The following is a 21,910-nucleotide window of genomic DNA, read 5'->3' as shown; positions in this document are numbered from 1 at the left end:
TTCATTTTTCCAAGCTGCTGTAACAAATTGCAGAAAAAACAGATATATCTTCTCACACAGTTCTGAAGACTAGAGCATTAAGGTGTTATTAGATCCATGCCCCCTCCAAAGATTCTAGGAAAGAGTCTTTTCTTGCCCCTTTCAATTTCCAGTGGTCCCAGGCCTCTCTTGGCTTGTTACTGTGTAACTCCAATCTTGGTCCATGTCTTTACATAGCTTTGTTCATTTTACTTCTAGGTCTCTGTATCCAAATATCCCTCTTTTGTCTCTTATAAAGACACCAGTCATTGAATTTCACGCCCACACTAATCTAGAATGATTTCAACTTGTTTACATTCACAAAGGCTATTTTCAACTAAAGGCAGATCCACAGGTACCGGTGGAGAGGACATGGCTATTCTTTGGGGACAAATTCAATCCACCACAATGAGGTAATCCCGACCTTAGTAACTGTAGAAAGCAGCTTCACCCTTCAGGCTGAAAGAACAAAGAGAAATGCACACTACATCAAAATCTAGGAACTAGTGCCCCTACACAGGATCTAAGAAAATGCCAAGTAACCTGGAGAAAGGATTTCAGAGGTGACATACAGCTGGTTCTAAAAGTTTCACTTGGTTTGGAGTTCAAACCTCTAAGAAGGTGGCTGTGCTCGAATCTCTTATAAAACACTTTGTTTGTTTCCTTGCGTTTAATCTCAGGGTTAGTATACCTGTTGTTCTACAAACTACCTGATTATTTATTAAAAACAATTCAAAGAAATAAAAAAACTATACAGTCAATATATATAGTCTACTGAAGGGATACAGAGGCTACTGAAGGGATGCCTGTGGCTGTTAACCTAACCTCTGAGGTTTCACACATAGCTAGTGCTAAGAATATTTAAAACCACGCCCCAATTCTGGACAGATTCTTGCTGTATCCACACATGGCCTCTGTGTGGGTACATCCCTGGTGTCTCTCGGCGTCCAGATTTCCTCTTCTCATAAGAATACCCAGTCAAATTAGATTGGGACCTACCTTAACAGTCTCATTTAAATTTATTCAACTCTTTAAAGACACTGTCTCCAAACACAGTCACATTCCAAAGTACTGGGCATTAGGACTTCAATACATAAATGTTGGGTAACACAACTTAGCTCATAGCACATAGCATAGCTGGATAGTATGTAAAATACAGGTTGAAGTATCACTTTTGCAACTAAATCACCTTGTTTGGGTCACTTGTTTTACTTCACTCCAACTTATTTTTTTCTCATCTCTAAAACTGAGAAAGAGAAATTAAGAAAGAAGGAAGGAAGGGAAGGAGAGAGAGAAAGGGGGGGAAGTAAGGAAAAGGGCAGGGAAGAAAGAAAACCTGTTCTGCTGATCTGACAGAGTGACTGTGAGTCGGATAAACAACATAGGCAATATATCATTTTTTTTTTTCTGGTACTGGGAATTGAACCCAGGAGCACTTAACCACTGAGCCATATCCCCAGCCTTTTTCGTGTTTTTATTTAGAGACGGGGCTCAGGGCCTTGCTAAGTTGCTGAGGCTGGCTTCGAACTTATAATCCTGTTGCTCAGCCTCCTGAGCCATTGCAATTACAGGCACATGCCAGCTTCCTAACCCTTTAGTCCATGTGAGACTCTCCAGAGCAACAAGGTTGTTGAGGTGATGTTGCTGTTGTCACTTTGTGTGATAGTTTACTGCCTACTAAGTTAATATCTTGGTCTCTTCCCATTTCTATATCATTAGGACTAAGATTGTTAAGTGTTCTGAAGTACGGAGTGAGCCACTTTATTTGTATGTTCTCTTGCCCACAAGCAAATGTTTTAAAAGGGAAGAGGATCATACAAAAAAGAAACTTACTCATTAGGTGTATATAAAATTGTACATTTTCTTCTTTTGACTCAAAGGTGCTATGATAACTTGGTCAAAATTACTCATTTTATATATGCTGCCTTTTATTATAAACTTCATCTCCTTTGTTATCATAAAAATCCTGCACCCTTATTCTTTAATGTACATATATGATTTCCACATAAATACTCGATATCAGTGATTTGCACTAATGACAAGATTAGACTAATTAGCCGCTGACCAAATCTCTTGGCAAGAACAACTAGAAGATTAAATAAAAATACATAAGAATATTTGTTTGAAGCCTTTTACTTGGAATTCAAATTAAACTACCAAACAGAAGGATGAAAAGGTCCTCTTGATCCTTTGTAGGAATCAAGAAGAAACATTACACTAAAGCTCTGTGTGTTTCATATGGAGTTTTCAGTTTCTATTTACAAATATCAGTAACAATGCAAGCAGAAAACAGATTTTGAAATAACTGTAATTAATTATGTTCAAGAAAATGAATGAAAAATGGAGAATTTTCAACAAAGAATTTTAGAACCTACAAAAGGAATTGAATGGACTATATAAACTGAAAAATATTAAAACTATATTTTTAAAACTCAAAGAGGTTAAGAGAAGATTGGACAAAGCTGAAGACAGATTAGTTAATTAAAATATAGTTCAGTAGAAAATATCCAAATTGAAATATCAATAAGAAATAAATATGGAATATATGAAAAAAATATGTAAGAGATATCTAGGGAATGGTGACACTATCCAACATACATATAACTGAAATCATAGAAGCGCAAGAGGAAGAGAATAGATCTAAAGCAATACTTGAGGAAATTAGGAGAAATTTCCAAAAGTGATGAAAGATCTCAAGCCACAGATCCAAGAAATGCTATGAACTCCCATTAAGAAAAAAAAAAAAAAAAGAGTTTAGGATCCACCAAACATGGTATGGTCTAAGATCAAAGGTATTTCCCAAAAATTATGTATGGCTCCAAATTTGAATCTCCTCATTTCAGAGACTGAGTGAGGAAGCAAAGAAGGAGAATATGTAAGCAAGGAGTCAAACTGAAAAAACTTGGAGGGGAAAATTTGGGGGGAATGAAAAGTAGCCACAAAGGTTCATTGAGTTCCCTCCAACATGCATAAAAACTTATCACTATAGACAGAAAACATAAAAATGGTGACAAATTGGCCTCTGTTTTATTAAGGAAAGAAATCCATATAATTACTAGTTACAACTATTTACATTAAAGGGATATAAAAGCCAACTCACTTGGTTTACCCAATAAAGATATAGTGGATTATTTGGCTGAAATGTCTCATAGCAGCAAGATCTTTGATCTAGCCATTCAAATGTCCACATTAGCAATGTGCTTTCCTTCTTTGGGTTCTCTGTTCTGCTTTACCTGGTGTGGGCATCATCTTTGGGCTTCATGTGACACTCCCCTGACTACTCCAAGCACTCCTTTCACAATAACAGAAAAGCTAAGGTTGCTATGACACAGCACTATTTTGGTAGGTGCTGCCAAGGTGGAGGAACCTTTACTATCTATAAGCAGCAGTTATCTTCTCTCCATCCAGAAGCTCAGATTGAGTTTTATGCCCATCTTAGAACCAAAATTGATATGAGGGATATGAGGGTACAATGACAAACTTAAATTAGTCAGAGACCAAGCTTAGAATTGGAACTGGAGGTCAACCCTACTAAACCACAATGCACACTGTAAAGAGGGAAGAGTGAGCCCCACAAAACAAAATACAGTTGCTTTTGCCAGAGGAGGTAGTAAAGGGAGAATCACCAGGGAAGAAATGAATGCTGGAAAGAAAAAAAAATAAATAAAACTTTAGTCACATGACATGGCCCATGATACCCTTTAGTTCCATGAACACTTAACCCACTTTTCTTCCCTTCTTGTTCTGCCTAAGCACTCTTGCCTCGAGGCCTTCGTATTTGCTGTAACATTTTCCTCAAATGCACTTTCCCCAGATATTTTTCTTACTTGCTCCCTTGACTCCCCTCTGCTCAGGGTTCTACTTAATTATCACCTCTTCAAAGGCCTTGGGTGAATTCCCTATCAAGTTAGTAATTGCCACCCCCATAACTGACATCATGTTTACAGCACTTAATCAGACCTGGCATTGATTTTTGTGTGTGTGTCTGTTTGCCCTCATTACAAGAATGCACTCACTTTGAAAGGACTCTTTCCTGGTCAGTGTTTTGACATAGTACCTAGGACAATGCCTAGCCTTTAGAAAGCACCTAACACATATTCTCAGAATGAATGAATGAATGAGTTGGAAACATAGGCTTTCATCTACTCTTGGTCTGTCAAATGGGGATAATTTCTACCTCACAGGTTATTCTTTAGATAATATGGGAAATGACTGTCCTTTATAGATATTTGACCCATATTAGCTTCCTTCTCACAAAATCTTCATTCAGTAAATCCAATGAGGCCAATAGCCTTTGTTTTAAATCAGTAATCCTCTACCCTGGTTTCACTTTAGAATCATCTAGGGGATTTTTTTTTTAAACTGCTGAAGTGGGTCTCTTCCCCCCCCTCCCCACCCCCACATCCCCCACGTTTGTGATTTAATTGGTCTGGTGTGACACCTGAGCACTAGTAAGTTTTAAAGCTCCCCAGGTGGCTCTAACATGCAGCCTTTTCTGAAGACCACTGATTTCAAGTCATTAGTGGGGGCAGACAGGAGGGCTGGCTGTGTAACCATCAGAATCCACTGGAAGCCCTGTAAAACCTGGCCCTTCCCACACCTGGAAATCTCTAGAAGCCAGCTTGGCTTATTTCCTCCAATACAAATCTTCAACTGGCAGACTAGACAGATGGTTATTATTTATCCTTCCTGCTGTGCTTAAAAAAAAAAAAGGAAAGGGAAAAAAATAGAGCTCTGCCTCAGGCCTTTCAAACAATTTTTACATATGCAAACCATTACCTTTTTATATGCTATTAGCTACAAGGGAGGAAAAGGGGCAGCTTAAAAGAAACCAAGTAGAGGAGCACTGTATTTTCTCTTAATGGAAATTTTGAAAAGTGCAGACAGAAGAGAAGAACCAGACTGGGACAAAGTCGAGGTTCTAGATCTTATTCTTTAAGAAGACAATTCAATGATCAATGTCCAGAAAAAGTTCTGGTATATTGTAATCAATAATAGGTCCTCTTCTCTGGGGGAATTAGATTGGCTTAAGGCCGGTAATAACACAACAACAAATAAGACCCTGTATTTTGAGCATCTTCAATGGGTTAAGTATTTTATGTAAATAGTTTCTATCTCACAATGACTATAATTTCACAAATGAAAGAACTGATCTGATATCCTATAGCTGGTAAAGGAAAAAATCAGGGTTGATGTTTAGGTTTGTCTAACCCTGAAATTCATATTCCTGCCTGTTCATGCTATATACAGCTTCTAGAATCCCTTTAACCATCTAACTCCATGATTTGGAGTAATTTGAACCTTTTACCCTGCAATAAACAGAAAGCTTTTCTTTCATATTCTGGGTGAAATGAGCTGGGGCCAGTGTACTAGGTGATGTGGGTTCCCATGACAACTTAAATTTTCAACATATCAAATAAGATCTGCCTGGAAGGTGCTGCCCTTACTGGCTACCATCATGATGCTTGCTAAGCTTCTATTAAGGCTTACCATATATGGCTTCCACATTAGGTATGGGAGAGTGAAAAAATGCAAGAAAATTCTCTCCTCTTCAAGGATAAGAAAGGAATTGGAGAACCAAACAAAGAATATATATATATATATATATATATATATATATATATATATATATATATATCCTGATACATATGTCACACTCTTTTCCAAATTCCAAACAAAGAATATATGATTATTCCGTTATTCAACAAGCATGCTTTGAATACTTATTCTAATGCTGGGGTCTGGGCTTTCAGAGAATAATATGAAATTACATTGTCTTCTCCATCAAGAAACTGAAGAAGATTCATAATGATTCATGGTTGCAATGTTAAAAGTCTAACAAAAGTGTTTTAAATCTGATCTGTTAATTGATTTATGAAAACATCCTTACCTAGATAGCACTATTACTTACCTTTATTGATCCCTTGCTATAGTCCGGGTACTTGCTTTACACTTTGTAATCCAATTCAATCCTGTCAATAACCTGTAGGTCTCATTACCTCCATTTTACAGAAACAGCAGCTGAGGCACAAGCAGCTTGCCCCAGGTCATGTAGCTAATAAAGAAAGGTTATCTGGCCTCAGAGCCTATGCTCTCAACCCCTGTGTTATTTGCCTCCTCCTAACTTTAATATTTATTCATAGGATAAGTTTATTGAAAATAATGAGACCCAACTCAGAAATAATACATATTTAATGGCATACTTGAATTATGAACTGAATATTGAAGTTGAGGCTCCCAGAAATCTGTGCTGAGTGGTCACCACAGGGATTAGCAACGTAAGCAAGTCACCAAGTCAGATGGAAGGTGCTGAGTGATGAATGCGTGGTGTCTGCAGGAAGCCCTGGTGAACCCAGCAGCAGGTCTTTCTGGCATCTGAAGGAAGCCTGTTCATGAAGGCAGCAGGCTGCAGGGAGGAGTACCCAGTAGAATGCCCTGGGTGAGGGTCACTGTTCACACCTCGTTCTATATAAGGCTGAGGCCATTGAAGGGAGCAGAGAAGTCTGTGCCTGACCTTTCAGGTGCCTACCTACAAGGAAAGAGTGGTGGAAGTGCTTGATTCTTAAGAGACAGGCTCACAGGAAGAAGCCCCTCACCACTCCCTAAGTGAGACCAGCCTTTCTGATTAAGTGGCCTTTCTGCAAGCTGTTGTCTCAACTGCTCTGGAACTCTCTGCTCCATAGGCACCATGAGCACAACCTTGGTCTAGATGACATCTACTCATCCCTCAGGTTGACAATTTGTGTCACTTTTTCCAAAAAGCCATCTCTGACCCCCACCTCTCCTGCCATTGCTCTAAAATAAGTGCCCATATTTGTCTTTTGAATTATTTATGGTAGCTTGCAGTTAAATAACAATTTTGAGTAATTATTTGGCATCCCTCCTGGTCTGAGGTGCATCAGGGTGGGAACCAGATTTTCATTCATAATGTGTCCCCATCACCTAACACAGTGCCAGCCACACACAGAGCCTCAGTATTTTTTTTTTTTTGGCCTGGTGTCTATGTGAGTGTGTTAAATGAAGATCAAACCAAACCCTTCCTGTTATTGTTTCTTGTTTAGGAAAGAATGAAAAGGAAGTCCCTGCCATTCCAGAGCAGCCTGAAGTCTCTGAGATATCTCAAAGCAAAGCTGAACATATGGTATGCACCTGGGGTACACAGAGCATGCGTGGGGAAGGTCCTCATCTTCCCTTCTCTGATGTTGGAGGGGCCTCGCCTGTGGGTTTCTGATTTCCACCCAATCTCTTGATGTCAGACTGACTCCCAGACTTCTCAGGCAGAGAAGAAAGGCAGAGGAACTCCAAGAGTGTGGTCACCTCCTTTCCAGTTTGCCAGAAACCTTCGCCATCAGTAGTTAAAGAGTTTGCCACCAACCCCAAGAAATTACACCCATTGCCTATGTGCAAGAGTTCTCCCAAAGCTTGTGGCCCATCCACCAATTGCCATCAAAACAAAGGATAGAGATGAGACCTATTTTAACATCTCAAGTCCAGCTTCCAGAAACTGATGGTGACCTTTTCCTCAGGCATCACATTTTAAAATATAGCAGGCTCTCTGATTTAAAAAAAAAAAAAAGAAAAAAAGAAAATCTGGCAAGCAGTTAAAATCCATTTTAATATTCCCAGCATTTAGCCAGGAGATGTTGTAGAATTGAAAAACAGCCTGAGTTTTTCTATTGTTGTTGTTTTTTAAATGCCCGGATTAGAACATAATTCATCTTAAAATGACGGGAGGCCTCTTCATGCACTTCACACGTTGAAATATTTTAGAAAACAGAATCATTTTGGCAAGTCTCTTGCCATGCAGGAAACAACAGCAAATGCTTTTCTCCTTGAGTGTTAAGTCTGTTGTGAATAAGGTTGTAAAAAATATATTTTGCTCTTTTATTTTGCCTCTTGTATGAGGATTTTATGGCATATCTGAAATAATTGATTCTTCTCACATTCTTGTATGAGCAGCATTCATTGTCCCACTTTTTAAAGAAGAACTAAAGCACAGAGTTGGTAAAGCAACTTTTCTATTTTCGTAGAGAAAATCATTCATTCGTTCCCTCACTTATTCAGTCATCAAACATGCCTTGAGAACCTACTCAGTGCCAGGCACTCCAGGACCTTGAGGATACATCAATATACCTCTGGTGGAGGAGGGGCCAACACTGTAGAGAGACAAAAGCAAGGAATCCTGACACAGTGGGATGAGAATGGTATAGGGCATGTTGGTTCGTTAGTTGCTAGTTAGTTGTTAGTTAGTTATTAGTTAGTTAGTTACTTGAGCTTAATTCAGGTCCATACAAATCTCCACTTTCTCCTTTCTTTAATGGTCAAAGAGAGTTGAACTCTCTAGAGAAATATAAAACTATTTAACATCAGAGAATTTTTGGATTTTTCAGATCCATGATCACCTTGATCTCTCCAAAATCATCCATGAAAATATAACCAAATATACATTAACTTGGGCAGATTTTCTAAATCTTTCTTAAGATTTATGAAGTGGTCCACAGCTCTAAAAATGCGTAAGAATCAGTCATCTACTGTATGAAAACATTCTACTTTTCCAAAAATTGATTTTGTCATTGTAGGATTTATTTTATATTAATTAATCCTTAAAACTTACTGGCTTCTTGTCATCCATGTGGGTGTAATTTTGTATTGTGTTCTATTATTTCAAAGAAAATGGTTCTTTAAATACCCCTGCAACAGCTTAATTTGTGTTTCTTAGTTAATGCAGGACTTGGTAATTCCTATTGCAATAAATATTCTTTAGGAGTATGGAATTTTTGCAGCCTATATGTGGGAAGTTTAAGACAAACTTACAAAATTGGAAAAATTCAGGCATTTGAAAGTTTACGGGACACAGATGGTATTCAAAAATTAGAGGTATAATTTTATGGTGCATCAGAATTATTTGGATTACAATGAATATAACCAACTTTACAAATTTAATTAATTGGAAGGCTAGAGAAATTTATTTTATTACCTAAGGAAAACAATGCAACAGTAAATGAAACCAGGGTTTCGAACACAGTTAAGACTTCCCATTTTTTTCTTTTCTCTACTGTCAACTTCATCTTCTCTTTCTTGACTGACCAGCTTTTTCTCATTTCCAATGCACAGGGAGAAAATCTGCTAGTGTTTTAAGGTCTCACACAGAATGATCTGTGCTTCTCCCTTTATCTTTCCTTCTCACAAATAGATCCCAAACTCCTGAACAATAGGTCTATTTGCCTGTTTTGCACCAGATGCCCAGTGCTGAACTGTGCAGCTGAAATGTGGTAATTCTCTCTCAACTATGTGGATTTGCAAGAGAGCATTTCCAGGAAAAACAGAGCTGGTCATATCAAACTCTCCCTATGTGGAAGGTGGTGTTAGAAAGCCTTAAATGGCAATGTTTGGATCCATTTGTCTATTTCATTCTAAACATACCTCTATTTTGTACTGAACATGGGATTAGAATACCTAGGTTAACTTACCTCCATGTCTGTTTATAGTCTTGGGTCTACCCTAAGATCTTAGGCAATCTCAGTAATTTACTTGCACTCTCTGGGCCTCAGCTTCCTGTGTTAAATGAACAGGACCAGCAGACTAGAGGTGTTTTAATAGACCTTCAAGGGGCCTGGTAAGCCTAGGATAATATCACTATTGCTTCAGTCACTTTTTGCCAAAAAATGTCACACTCAGAATCCAGAAGAAAATTTAAGCTTTGCCAGAAACCTATCCTCAGTAGATCCTACTAGTAGTACTATTGATACCTCCAGTTACCAGTGATGAGTTCTGCTTCCTCACATGTTGACGTAAATAACATTAGAGAAGCATGCCAAGGCAAGCATATAAAGCAGGGTTTATTAAAAAGGGGTAACAAAGACCTCTCCCAGAAGGGAGAAGGGGACCATAACTGGTATCCTGTTATCCTGAGAAGCAAGACATTCTGCCCTTTTTTATATGTTTTTTATAGGCAATTACTGAGATTGCCTAGATCTTAGGGTAGACCCAAGACTATAAACAGACATGGAGGTGAGTTAACCTAGGTATCCTAATCCTATGTCCAGTACAAAATAGAGATGTGTTTAGAATGAAATAGACAAATGGATCCAAACATTGCCATTTAAGACTTCCTAACACCACCTTCCACATAGGGAGAGTTTGATATGACCAGCTCTGTTTTTCCTGGAAACACTCTCTTGCAAATCCTTTGCTCTCCTCTCTCTTCCCCTTATCTTTCTCCTTCCTGTGTATGTGACAAAGCTCTGGAGATGCTCGGTGGGATGGCCAAAAGGTGGGAAACAGGTGGGTTGAAGGGGGAAGGGCAGGATGGAGCAGCCCAGGACACTTTAATTAACAACTTTTACAACTCAATGTGGGAGCGGGGGGCAATTCCTAGGACAAGTTACCTTAGCATCATATTGGAGCAGGGGCATGTTATCTTCATAGGGTGGAGGAAGGGCTCTGAAGACATTTCAGTCCCTCTTGGGGCAGTCTCCAAATTCCTAGACTCACTCACATTGGCCTCCTTGATCTGACCTGACTCGATTGACTTATCTATACTGACTGCCTGTGTAATTCTGCCTTCACTATTAGAATAGAACCTCAAGGAAAAGTCTCAGCCAGTTACTTATACAGTTCTTTGCTTTGTGTAAGTCTAAAATGAAAACTGAATAAAAGTGATGATGTCACCTTCTCAAAAAAAAAAAAAAAAAAAAAACTCAACCATGTTTGCATCCAGCAAAACTTGGCAGATATGGCCCTATGGTAGTGAGGATTTGAAACTCATCCTTGCTTTCCAAAGCCAGACCTTGCAATAAATCTTCCTAGTTGTGTGGCCTCATCTTTGGCCAAGAGACTGGAGAAGCTCTGGGTGGTGAATGTGCTGCCAGTGAGATGCTTGCATTATTTTGGTAGAAAACTCCAGAAGAGAAGCTGAATCCAGGAAACCCTCCTGCTGAGACTCCAACCCCCAAAGATCCTCCAAGCAGTTTGAAGATCCGGCCAGTCTCCCAGCCCTTCCTCAATCGGGCCATGAAGAACCACTCTGAAGAATGTGAGACGTGGATTGACAGGTTCAGAAAGCTGGAAAATGCCCTGTATCTGTGTGATCTGAGTAATACAGGTGAGGTATGAACTGTAAAGAGCCCTCCCTTTCCATTTGTGTTCTAGTCTAAACATGGACACCTCATTTTCTTACATTTCTTGAACAAATAATACAATTTTTATATAAACCATGTGCCTGGCACTATACTAAGCACAATCAGAAAATACCAAGATGCATCTGACATCAATCCCCCATGAGGTTGCCTACAGTATCTTCGTGTCCCTGATCCTTCCTGCACTCCACTGCCAAGTACAACCCACAATCTTATAATTCCCTAATCAAAAGCCCTCAGGGGTCCTCTACTGCTACCAGGATGATCTCCAAACACTTTAGCAAGGGAAAATCTATTCCCTGACCGCCTGACCAGTCTTTTCTGTAGCTACTCACTCAGCATATCCTGCTTAGTCAAAATAAATAACTTGTCTTTCCTCAAACATGTCTTACTTTCTCATGTGTCTGTCTCTTTTCTAACCCCAAGCTTTCCAACTGTGCTGTCTGCTTCTACTCCACCAACCCTCACTCTCTCACCCCTTCAGCACACACAGTCTCTCCACCTGGCAACTTCACACCTATCTATATTTTATATTGGAATTCAAGCACTCCCCTGAGAGTCTCTGGACAGATCTAGGCCAATCTTCATCTGACCTCTCAGGGTTATTTAACATCCATTATCATGTTTGATATACTATACTTTTTTGTTTGAAGACTTATTATATTTTCATCAGAAGACTATATTCCTTTTTTTTGACACTAGAACCTGCACAACTTTCCCCAAAGTTTTGTTTTCAAGTCAACTGTAAATGAATGCATGTGTATAAATAAGTCAATGCAAGATGGAGGGTGATACATGCCATTAGAGTGTGCTATGTAGGCATTCAGAGAAAGGAGAATCCCTTCATCCTGTGATCAGGGAGGGAAGGCGATGTTAATGTTAAATTGGTCAGTAAGGGAAAAGTGCAATTTAAATGCAAAGGGGTGAAATATGAGACTTTCTGGCAAAAGTTGGGAGGTTGGCCAAGAAAATCACTGTGTGCTGGATGTAAGGGGTTCGATGAAGACAGAGAGTAGGGGTTATTCAGAGAGTGTTAAAGATGGAAACAGACTGGGGCCATATATTCAGTGGTTTAAAATGCCAGACCACAAAACTGAGACTTAATTCAAAAGTAGTGTTTAGGACTGAACCTTTCTAAGCAGAGGAGTGGTTTGATGAATCTGTAATTCAGAAAGATTCTTTATGCCTATAGGTAGAATGGAGAAAATGAAATATAGTCAAGCAGAAAGGAAGTCAGTGCCATGTCTCAGTGAGAGAGAATGAAGTCAAGAACGAGGCCAGAGACTTCCAGAATAGGGAAGAGGGAGCAGACACTAAAGCACGTGGACAAAACCACCCCTCTTCATTACAGAGCATGCCTAGGGAAGAGCTGTCATTCACATTAGCACTCTCCGGAAGTAACCATATAGCAAAAGCAATGACTTCATTTTCTTTGTGTGTGTTCATTTTTTTCCCTTCTTGTTCTTTCTCGTTTGGTTTTATTTTGTTTTTGAGTTTCCAAAGCAATTTAATTCTAGATCACATGAAGTTTAACGGATATTTAGTAATTATAACAAAGACAGAAAAAGACACTGAAAGCTTTAAATGAATGCTTGATCTAGCATTATTATTTTAATAAATACTTGTATCTAGGATTATAAAAGTATTTATTAAAATGAGCCCAGTAGTGTGGTAGAAGCTGGACCAAGAGGAAAACCAGAAAAGATGAGACATGGTCTTTGGCCTCAAAGATCTAACTTTTAGGTAAGACACAGAGACTGGTAATAGTTTAACACCAGTAAAATATAAAAGAGAGAAAGGAAAGGAAGAAAAAAAAGAATAGCATATCATAAATTGTTATAATTGAGAGCACAAATGAGTGCTCAATAATCAAAAGAAAGACAACAGCTACCAAGTCAGAGTTAGGAGAAAGAAGTTTCCTGTGTGCTACTGCACTGTAGGGTGACTAGAGATAGCAATAATGTACTGTGTGTTTCAAAAAAGCTAAAATAAAGGCTCCTTAATCTTTTTACCATGAAGAAATGAAATATGTTTGAGGACATAGATATGCTTACCCTGATTTGAACATTATACAGTGTATACATTTATCAAAGTGTCACAGGTTATGCCATAAATATATACAATTTTTATGTCAATTTAAAATGTTGAGATTCAAAAGGAAATAGAAAAGAGATAAAAGGCCACCATCTAATGTGAGTTTGGATATCAGAAAGTGCTCCTTGGAAAAGAAAGCTAGAGCTGAGATATGAGGCAAGGGAAACTCTGGGGACTCAGGCAAGCCATTCTGACTTTGAACCCATCTTCTGCAAAAGTTAGGAGTTGGGAAGGATTGTGATGGGGAAAGGCATGGAGCAAGACAAGCCTGGAGGTTGATGTTGGATCCCTAGGAAAGCTGAGATCCTGCTCTGAATCCCAAGGGCAGGAAAAGGCTTTCTGCTCCAGCCAGCATCTACCAAGGTTCAACCCGAGGAGGACATCATGAAGGCTGAGATGGATTATTTAGGGAAAAATCTGGAGAAAAGATTAGAAGGTTATTGACAGAACTCCAAGTCTGTGTATTCACATCAGGACTGTGAGAGTAGCTATGGGTTCCAAACAAAAAACAAAAATTAAAAATCAAAACCAAAACCTGAGCAGATAGAAAACCCATTGCTAAAGACATAAATGCTGAGTTCATGATGACCGATGATGTATCATAAACTTAGCTGCTGAGAGGCTCCCCAGAGATTGGGACCTTTCTCATAGGAACAGAATGGTTCTGAGGAAAAGCCGAGCTTTGTTGACTTTGGAGACGGATTCCAACAGCTTTGAAATGCCTTTCTCATGGCCTCTTCACTATTTATGCCTGTTTTCCCTGTTTCTATGAAATTCATTAGTTCCTCAACAGCCAAGGAATGTGTCAGCCCAATCTGGGATCATCTACAACTGTCTTTAATGAGGAAGGAGGATTAACTGAGGTCATTCTGCTGGTTTACTGGCCGCAGGGTTTAGCAGACCACTCGGCCCCTTCTACATGTTGAGCAGATGACACCTACTTTGCCCACAGATGAATCACTGTTCTTTATTATGTGCAAGGAAATATGTAGGCCAGAGTGTTCTTCATCCAGGATGAAGACAGACCATCCATCATCAAATCAGTGTTTCTGGGAACCTACCAAGCTTATTCTCTAATGGGGTTTGTCAAGAAAATAGCCTTGAGGAGAAGGAATAAGGAATGACTATGAATAACTGGTCTTTTTTTTTTTCTAAAGAAAGAAGAGTGGTTGGGATAAATGTCTGAGCAAATGGTGCACTTGGAATTTGCCCAGAGAACCAAAGGCTACATAGAAAATATTTTAAAGTTCAAGGAGGCAGAATGCCTTAAAGGACATTCTCGGCATGGGCTTGCACTGTGCACACACTTCATGGCTAAATTCTCACATCTAACACATGCTGAAGGGATTAGCACTCTTATTTACAGAGGAGGAACTCAAGCTTAACGTGATAAAATCATAGCCACTAGGAAGTTGAGCCATAATTCAAACCCAGCTCTCTGTGACTTCCCGCTACAGCCAGCTTTCATGATGTGCTGGAAAGAACATGAGGATTCGCTTATTTTTCTTTCATCAGAAGATTAAAATTCAAGACCAGGCTCCACCAATTGTCGAGCCCTGAAAACTAGTCACTTACTCGGAACCTATTTTCTTATCTATAAATTAGAACTGATAAAAATAAAACATACCTCCCAGATTTGAGAAAGGCTCAAGTGAGAGAGAAAAAAAAATAGAAAGTTCTTTATAAATTTTAAAACAAAGTGGATATTGAAGAGGTTCTTCTTGTTAACTCTTTCATTTTGTGTCTGGCTGAGAAAGGATAGCTTTCGGACACTGAGATGAATTGAAGGTGACATTTTATGCAGCCATTCTGGCCATCCTCTAATGACAGAATGGAGAGAGAAAAATTTCTGAGTGGACTTTGGTTTGACACTAGCAATCTTTTACCAATGGCAAAGCTTAGAAGGTAGAAAAATACCACCGTGATTCTGACATGGAACTTTTCATTTTTTAATTAAAATACAAACTGCATGTTACATATTCTAGTAACTTTTTCATATCAAAATTCATCTTCTGTGCTTTAACTAGTATTGATATCATTATTATAATTATCCTATATGGTATTTGCCATCAATAAATCTTATTAATATGGACATATACTAAGAAGTTAATATTTTATTGGATTTCACAAATTTTAATTATCCCTATTTTAACATTGAGGAAATGAGGCTCAAACATCAAAGTAACTTCTCTAAGGTCTTACAGTCAGAAACTTCCTCCATAGCCTTACATTTCCAGAGGAAGAGTATAGAAAATGTCTGGAAGGAACAAACCTAAGCAGAATTGGAAATAGCCAACCATTCCAGAGAATTCCAAAGAGAAAAGAGATTATTCAAAGTTTGGGTCATATTGATTCCTAAATATATTCCCTGAAATGTGAAGATGCATATTGCAGGTGTCAATGAAAATCTTTTAAATATCTTTTATAGGGACAAAAAATACATCACTTGAGTTTTGCTCTTCCCCACCCCCTTTGCCTGTACAGACTATTAAGAGCAATTATAACATTCTTTCTCAAAGAATCCAGAGGCAGTGCCTTGTTCATTTTGTAGCATTGGCCTATACAAAGAAGGAGATTCAAATAGTCTAGGACATTCAAATAGGCTAAATAGTCAACACACAAATCAAAACAGACTGGACAGTAAACTGGAATGGAATGAATAGAACAGAATGGGTGACATTAGAACTACCACTCTGTAGCCCACTGTTAAGAATACCCATTATGGGGCTGGGGATGTGGCTTAAGCGGTAGCGCGCTCGCCTGGCATGCGTGCGGCCTGGGTTCGATCCTCAGCACCACATACAAACAAAGATGTGTCCGCCGAAAACTAAAAAATGAATATTAAAAATTCTCTCTCTCTCTCTCTAAAAAAAAAAAAAAGAATACCCATTAGAAGCTGGGCACTGTGACATATGCCTGTAATCCTAGCTACTTAGGAGATAGAGGCAGGAAGATCACAACTTTGAGTCCAACTATGGCAACTCAGCCAGACCCTGTTATAAAATGAAAATAAAAAAGGGCTGTGGATGCAGCTCAGTGGTAAGCACTTGCCTAGCAAGTCCAAGGCCCTGGGTTCAACCCCCTAGTACTACAAACGAAAGAAAGAAATAACCCCTGCGAGTAATTGAGAGGGGAGGTTTAAGCCCAGCAGTCCTGGCACATGAAAATATGAATAGTACTTGGTAACTTAAATTGGGATGACAGCCTTCACCACTGCCCATGTCAACTGGGCTAACAATGCCTTGCTACAAAGTGACCACGGCACTGCCTCTGGATTGTTTGAGGAAGAATTTTGCAATCACTTATAACAGTCTGTACAGGTAAAGGGAATAGAAGAGAAACATGCAAGGGATGTACTTTTCATTCCTATAAAAGGTATTTAAAATCTTTTCATTAACACTTGTATCATAAATCTTCACAGTTCAAGAAATGTATTTAGGAAGCAATCTCTTCTCTCTCATTCCATAGTGTGGTGTAGTGGTTAACCTTGAGCAACCTTAGGCAAGTGACTTTGTCACTCTAGGCCTCAGTTTTTCCCTTTGTGAAATGGGTGGTTGTGAGGTTTCAATGAGTCAATATTGGAAAAAACTGTTTGGAACAGTGCTTGGAACCCAGAAAGTTCTATATATAAATATCAGTCATGATGTTTACTGTCTGCATAACTTGTCTTCCAGATCAGGAAGTTTCCAGAGGTAACATCATTTCTCTAGTCCTCTCTGTTCCCAAGGACAGTACCCATGCATATCCAGGAATATAAATAGTTTTTAAGGTGTCACTTGATTTTTAAGAGGCTTATGGTTTCAAAATACTAGCATTTAGTGTCTACCTACAAGTTATTCAAGTTAATGTATATCTTTCTCTGTTCTCCTCTTCCTCTTTAAAAAAAACCTCCACCCATTCCAATCCAATCACAGGAGTTCTGGAGAAGGAACGAGCCAGACGCCTCATTCACAACTACAATCTCATTTACAACCTGTCCCTGAGCCCTCGGAAAATCGACCAGGCCTTGCGGAGATTCCGTTCTGGAGAAAATATGCTCTTGGAGCCAGCACTGCGGTACTTAAAGGAGCTATGATAGCAAGCCCATATTGTGTGAACAGATGTTTCTCTTATCTCCCTTCTTACCCAGACACATCTTTCTCCCCAGCCTGAGAGCAATGGTGAAGGCTTTCTAGGAGTTGAGGCCATTGCAGCTATGGTAGATGCTTTTGACCAGCTCTTGGATTCTGGTTTTTGATGCTTGCTCACGTGCAGTTCTGCATGATCAGAGAAAACCAGGTTTTCTGTTCTGATGTGGCAAGAACCCAACTACTTAAGATGCTCATATAATAAAACTTATTAATATGACATGTATGATATTTTTCGACATTGGTCATCAAACTGTTTTTGCAAACCTCACTGCTCCGTATAGCAAAAAAATACATGCCAGATGTAATTGATTCCCTGAAGCACCTGGTGCATAGTAGACATAAGTACATCATTTTTTGCATGGATAAATAGGCCCTACCCTAGAAGCTATTCTAAGAAGAACATACTAACATTATCTTAATACTAAGCAGAAGAATAACTTCAAGCAAGGCTTTCTGAACAAGCACAGTATCTTCTACAGTGCAAAACTAGATAATATAATGTTGTCTCTAGGGATATTTCCAAGAGTCATGGTTAGAAGGGTTGAGAAAGGACTCCTGAGACAAAAGTTTCTGAGAATAGGTAACCTCTTCTGCTCTCCTGAGTCAGGAAAACCAGGTGAAACATTCTACCAGTTCTCATAGTTCTATCCTGAACATTCCCCAGAACTATCCCCCACCCATGTAACCCACATCACAGGTAGCTAGGGGTTGTTGAAGGAACACCAGCTTGGGACTTCAAAAACAAGTTGCCTCAGCTCATCACTAACTCAGTGGGACCTGGATACTGATCTTCAAATCAATATGGGGGAGAGGAGGACGAGTTAAGTCAAGGAGAAAAATCAAACAGAAAAGTCTCTGAGCTTCTCCCTTTATCCACTTTAAATAGTGGTGTCATGAGCAACCTACTAACAAAATTTCAAGAACAAAACCATTTGAACTCACTAAAATAAATGCGTTAGTTTTTATAATCCTTGCATTGTCCATAAAAATGTCTCTTGAGATGCATTGATCACTCTCCTATCATTCTAGAATCCTTGGACCTGCTCACTGTTTTTAGGTCAGAAGAGTAAGTAAACAGACATGACTTTCACATTCTACAAAAATGCCAAGTGAGAAAAATTAGAATACTAGGTCAAGCAATTTAATATACACTGGGCAACTACTGTGTGCCAGGAACTTGATGTATTTTGTTTCCTCCAATTCTGACAACTCAATAAGACAGATTTTTACAGCCTCATTTCACTGATGAGGAAACAGAGACCCAGAGAAGAGAAAGGTAAGAAAGCTGTTTAATTATGCCAGTTAATAGTCTGCAGAGGAAGAGAGCCTGGGGAGCACTGGAAGAGGGCAACCTAAGCATGACTTGGTACCAGCTTCATGTCCGAGGAAAGTGGGCTGGATAGGCAGTCGGAGTCAAGGGAGGCCCTAAACATGAAATCAGAGTTATTAAACTAACTCAGAAGGTCCTCAAAAGTGGTGATTTTACCCTGCCCAATTCTTTATGTCCAACATAAATACAGTTGCTGCTCTTTGGCCTCAGCACCACCGAGCTGCACAAATGGAGGGCATTCCACTTACATGGAATGCAGCACAAGCTCTGACTACATTTGATGACCTATAATCCCAAAGTGATGGCTAAATGACTATTTCTATAAGCCGGACAGCCGCGGCCAGACTGTGATCCTCAGTGACCCATTGCCAGCTGTACTTCCACAGCAAACAGAAAAAAAAAAAAAAATAGGCCTGATAACAGCCCATATCCTGCACTTTGCACTTAGGAGCTAGAAGCCTCAGCAAGTTGCTGGTCTCCCTGAACTTTAGCTTCTTCATCTATAAAAAGGGAGTTGTTAACCCCTGTTCTCAGGAGGATTATAAACACTGAAAGCAATGCCATTTGGACACTTCCTTGTAGTGTAGACATGCCATTCTTTTCTTTTGTGTATGCATGTATGTTACTCTATCATTGAATTATACTCCCAGACCCTGGATGTACCTTTCTTTAGTGGCTGAACATTCAGGAAGGTTCAAAAAACTTTGAACAATTGTCTGTGTGAAAAGTCCTAGAGAGACCAGACCACTACTATTGCAAAAACACATTTTGAGATGTATCCTGTCCTTCTATTTCCAAGTGACAATTGCTTTTGAATCATCTCCTGTCTAGAATTCTCCACTGCTTTATCCCCATGTGTGTGTGCAGGTGTATATGTGTATGTGAGTTAAGCAAAACACATTCTGACACTTGTGAAAATGGTAAATCAGCTTTTATTCAGAACTATCACAATAGGTATAGGGACTACTGCAACAGCGTCTACAGTTGGGAAGAAATACTGGGCTCAATTCCAAATAAAACAAAGAAAAGTGAAAATCTATAGACATGAGAAGCAGGGCACAGGGATTGTTGTATGGAAAATTACTAAGATGAAGCATCAGTTGTGAGAGGGGATTCCAACTAAAACTACCTGACAGGATATCTGCTGAAGCCAGGCCAGGATGATCAGACCCCACCAGGGGGGGAAGTAAGGTGAGCAGACTTTAGTCAAGAAGAGAATCTTTGTCAGTGTGTATGTGCATGCACATTTGCAAGACTTACACATTGCTAAAGTACGTACTCATTCCTTTTTCCTCTGAGTAAACATTAAAAGAACCAAAATTATTTAATTATTTAAGTCACAGAGAAAACTGTAGCTATCAAGGGACAATGTGACAACTGAGGTTATATGAGGCCTGGCTATGAAGCAAACCACTGTCCCAAACAGGAGCATGTTATGAAGTCATTATGCTTTAGTCACTGTGACTTCTATGCTGGGACTTTGTGGGTTTGCTTATGAAAAAATCCATATTATATCTTTTGTTTCTCAGATAAGTGGAACTTTGTATACTCCCCATGGCTGTGTCATTGTGAGCTTCTAATAAATGCTGGGTAGGAAAGTCTGGAATCTTGGGGCTTCATCAGCTACCTCTGGCAGAACTTTCTCAAATAGGGGTTTGCATGCAGTGGCCTTGCTAACCTACAGCAGGCCCTGGAGAGACACAGAATGAACTGTGTGTGCATTAATCTTCCAAGAGCCTCAGCCTTTAAAGATGGAAAAAGCACAGAAAGAGGACAGAGAAAGGAACTCACAGGTAGGCAGACTTTCCCACTGTGTAACCCTGAGCAATTCACTAACTACCCAAGAGCACCACTAATATCAAATGAGATAATGCATGCAAATTGCCTAGCACTGTAACTGGCACATGGACATGCCCATAGTGAGAGTCTAGTGTATTTTATTCTTACGTGGTATTTCACTTTTTACCCCATTCAATGTGCCAAATCATTAAGTGCATTTTCCAGGTACAGACACCTTCCAACCAACATATAGCTCATTGACTATGGGGTCCCAGAGATCAGAGAGTTTCCCACATTCCTGTTCTTCATTCTCCTACCTGCACTTACTCCTCATAGTAAACAAACTAGGTTGGTGCTACTCTGACCATTGTACAGATGAGAAACTGAGGTTCACAGTAACAGATGTGGTTGCCCATGATCTAATGGCTAGTGAGTGACTGAGCCAAGATTAAAACCCAGCTGTGCAGGACTCAGAGTCCAATACCACCATGAAGGTCACAGTTAAAGCAAATAACCCACAGAATTCTCATTAGTATGATCTATCTCTCCCTCAAGTCTGGAGGTAAATACAAGCTGGAGTCAAGATCTTCCTCTCCGTCAGTCACCCAGCATAGAACCTGGATTCTGCACCAAGAGCACACCTGGTAAACGCCTGTTGAATGGAGTTCCCACAGGAACCTTTTGAAAACCCTGCTACCTTTCTGTCCTCTTCCAATTCTCCCAGCTCCTGTGCCACATCTGGTTGCTGGAATAAAAGATGCCTTCAGAATGCTTTGATGATCTATTCATGTAACCAGAAGCACCTCGGTAGAGATGGCACAGTCCAAAGAGTTTGCTAAGTGCTCGCTGCTGACTCTTCAGAGGAATTTCCCAAGATCATTAAGAGAAACAATAGCAGGGGGTTGGTATTCTAATTGGGATCAGAAATTGGACAGCTTTGGAGTTGGCCTGAGAACTGTGAGGCTCTGAAAACAAATGCATGTCTTTCTTCCCTCTCTCTCCTCACTCCCCCTCTTGTAAGAGCCTTTCAGCTACAGTTCCAATGCTCCTTAGCAACAAAGGCGGGGTGCCCAGAGCCTGGGTGCCTCCGGAATGCCAGCCATTCCCCTCATTAGCATTGAGGGGCCTCATCTGCCTGCACAGTTGGCCATGGGACCATGCAAAAGGCAAGTGGCTTGGGGGAGGCCCAGCATTTAGCGTGGTTTGTTGGGAAATGGGAAACCTTCACAAAAGTTTCCAAACAAAAGCCATCAATATTATTTGTGAAGCCATCAGACTGCCTGGGTACAATATGGCTCTGACTTGGCCGCATGCTCTCTCCCCAGGTTCTGTGCAAAGGCACAACAGCACCCCCACCCCCAAATGTATCTCCATCTCCAATGCCATCCTGCTGGAACGTCCCTGCCCCCCTCTCCTGTCCT

At 39.8% G+C, this 21,910-nt stretch overlaps 1 protein-coding gene across 2 annotated transcripts in view; it reads left to right on the top strand.

Moving 5' to 3' along the window:
- Nucleotides 1–17,603, top strand: part of CUNH1orf87 (chromosome unknown C1orf87 homolog) — an 86,847-nt gene extending 69,244 nt beyond the window's left edge. For both annotated transcript variants that reach the window (XM_046450849.2, XM_046450848.2), the window contains exons 10-12: nt 7,080–7,159; nt 10,915–11,122; nt 17,165–17,603. In XM_046450849.2, the coding sequence (XP_046306805.1) occupies nt 7,080–7,159; nt 10,915–11,122; nt 17,165–17,325 (449 nt within the window). In that variant the 3' untranslated portion in view covers nt 17,326–17,603. The remainder of the gene's footprint in view (nt 1–7,079; nt 7,160–10,914; nt 11,123–17,164) is intronic.
- The last annotated feature ends 4,307 nt before the right edge of the window (nt 17,604–21,910 follow it).

The sequence above is a fragment of the Marmota monax genome, unplaced genomic scaffold, assembly GCF_021218885.2.
Source record: "Marmota monax isolate L192 unplaced genomic scaffold, Marmota_monax_Labrador192_F-V1.1 WCK01_AAM20220418_F8-fsc00023, whole genome shotgun sequence".
Lineage (NCBI taxonomy): Eukaryota > Metazoa > Chordata > Mammalia > Rodentia > Sciuridae > Marmota > Marmota monax.
This window is presented reverse-complemented; position numbering and strand designations above follow the sequence as displayed.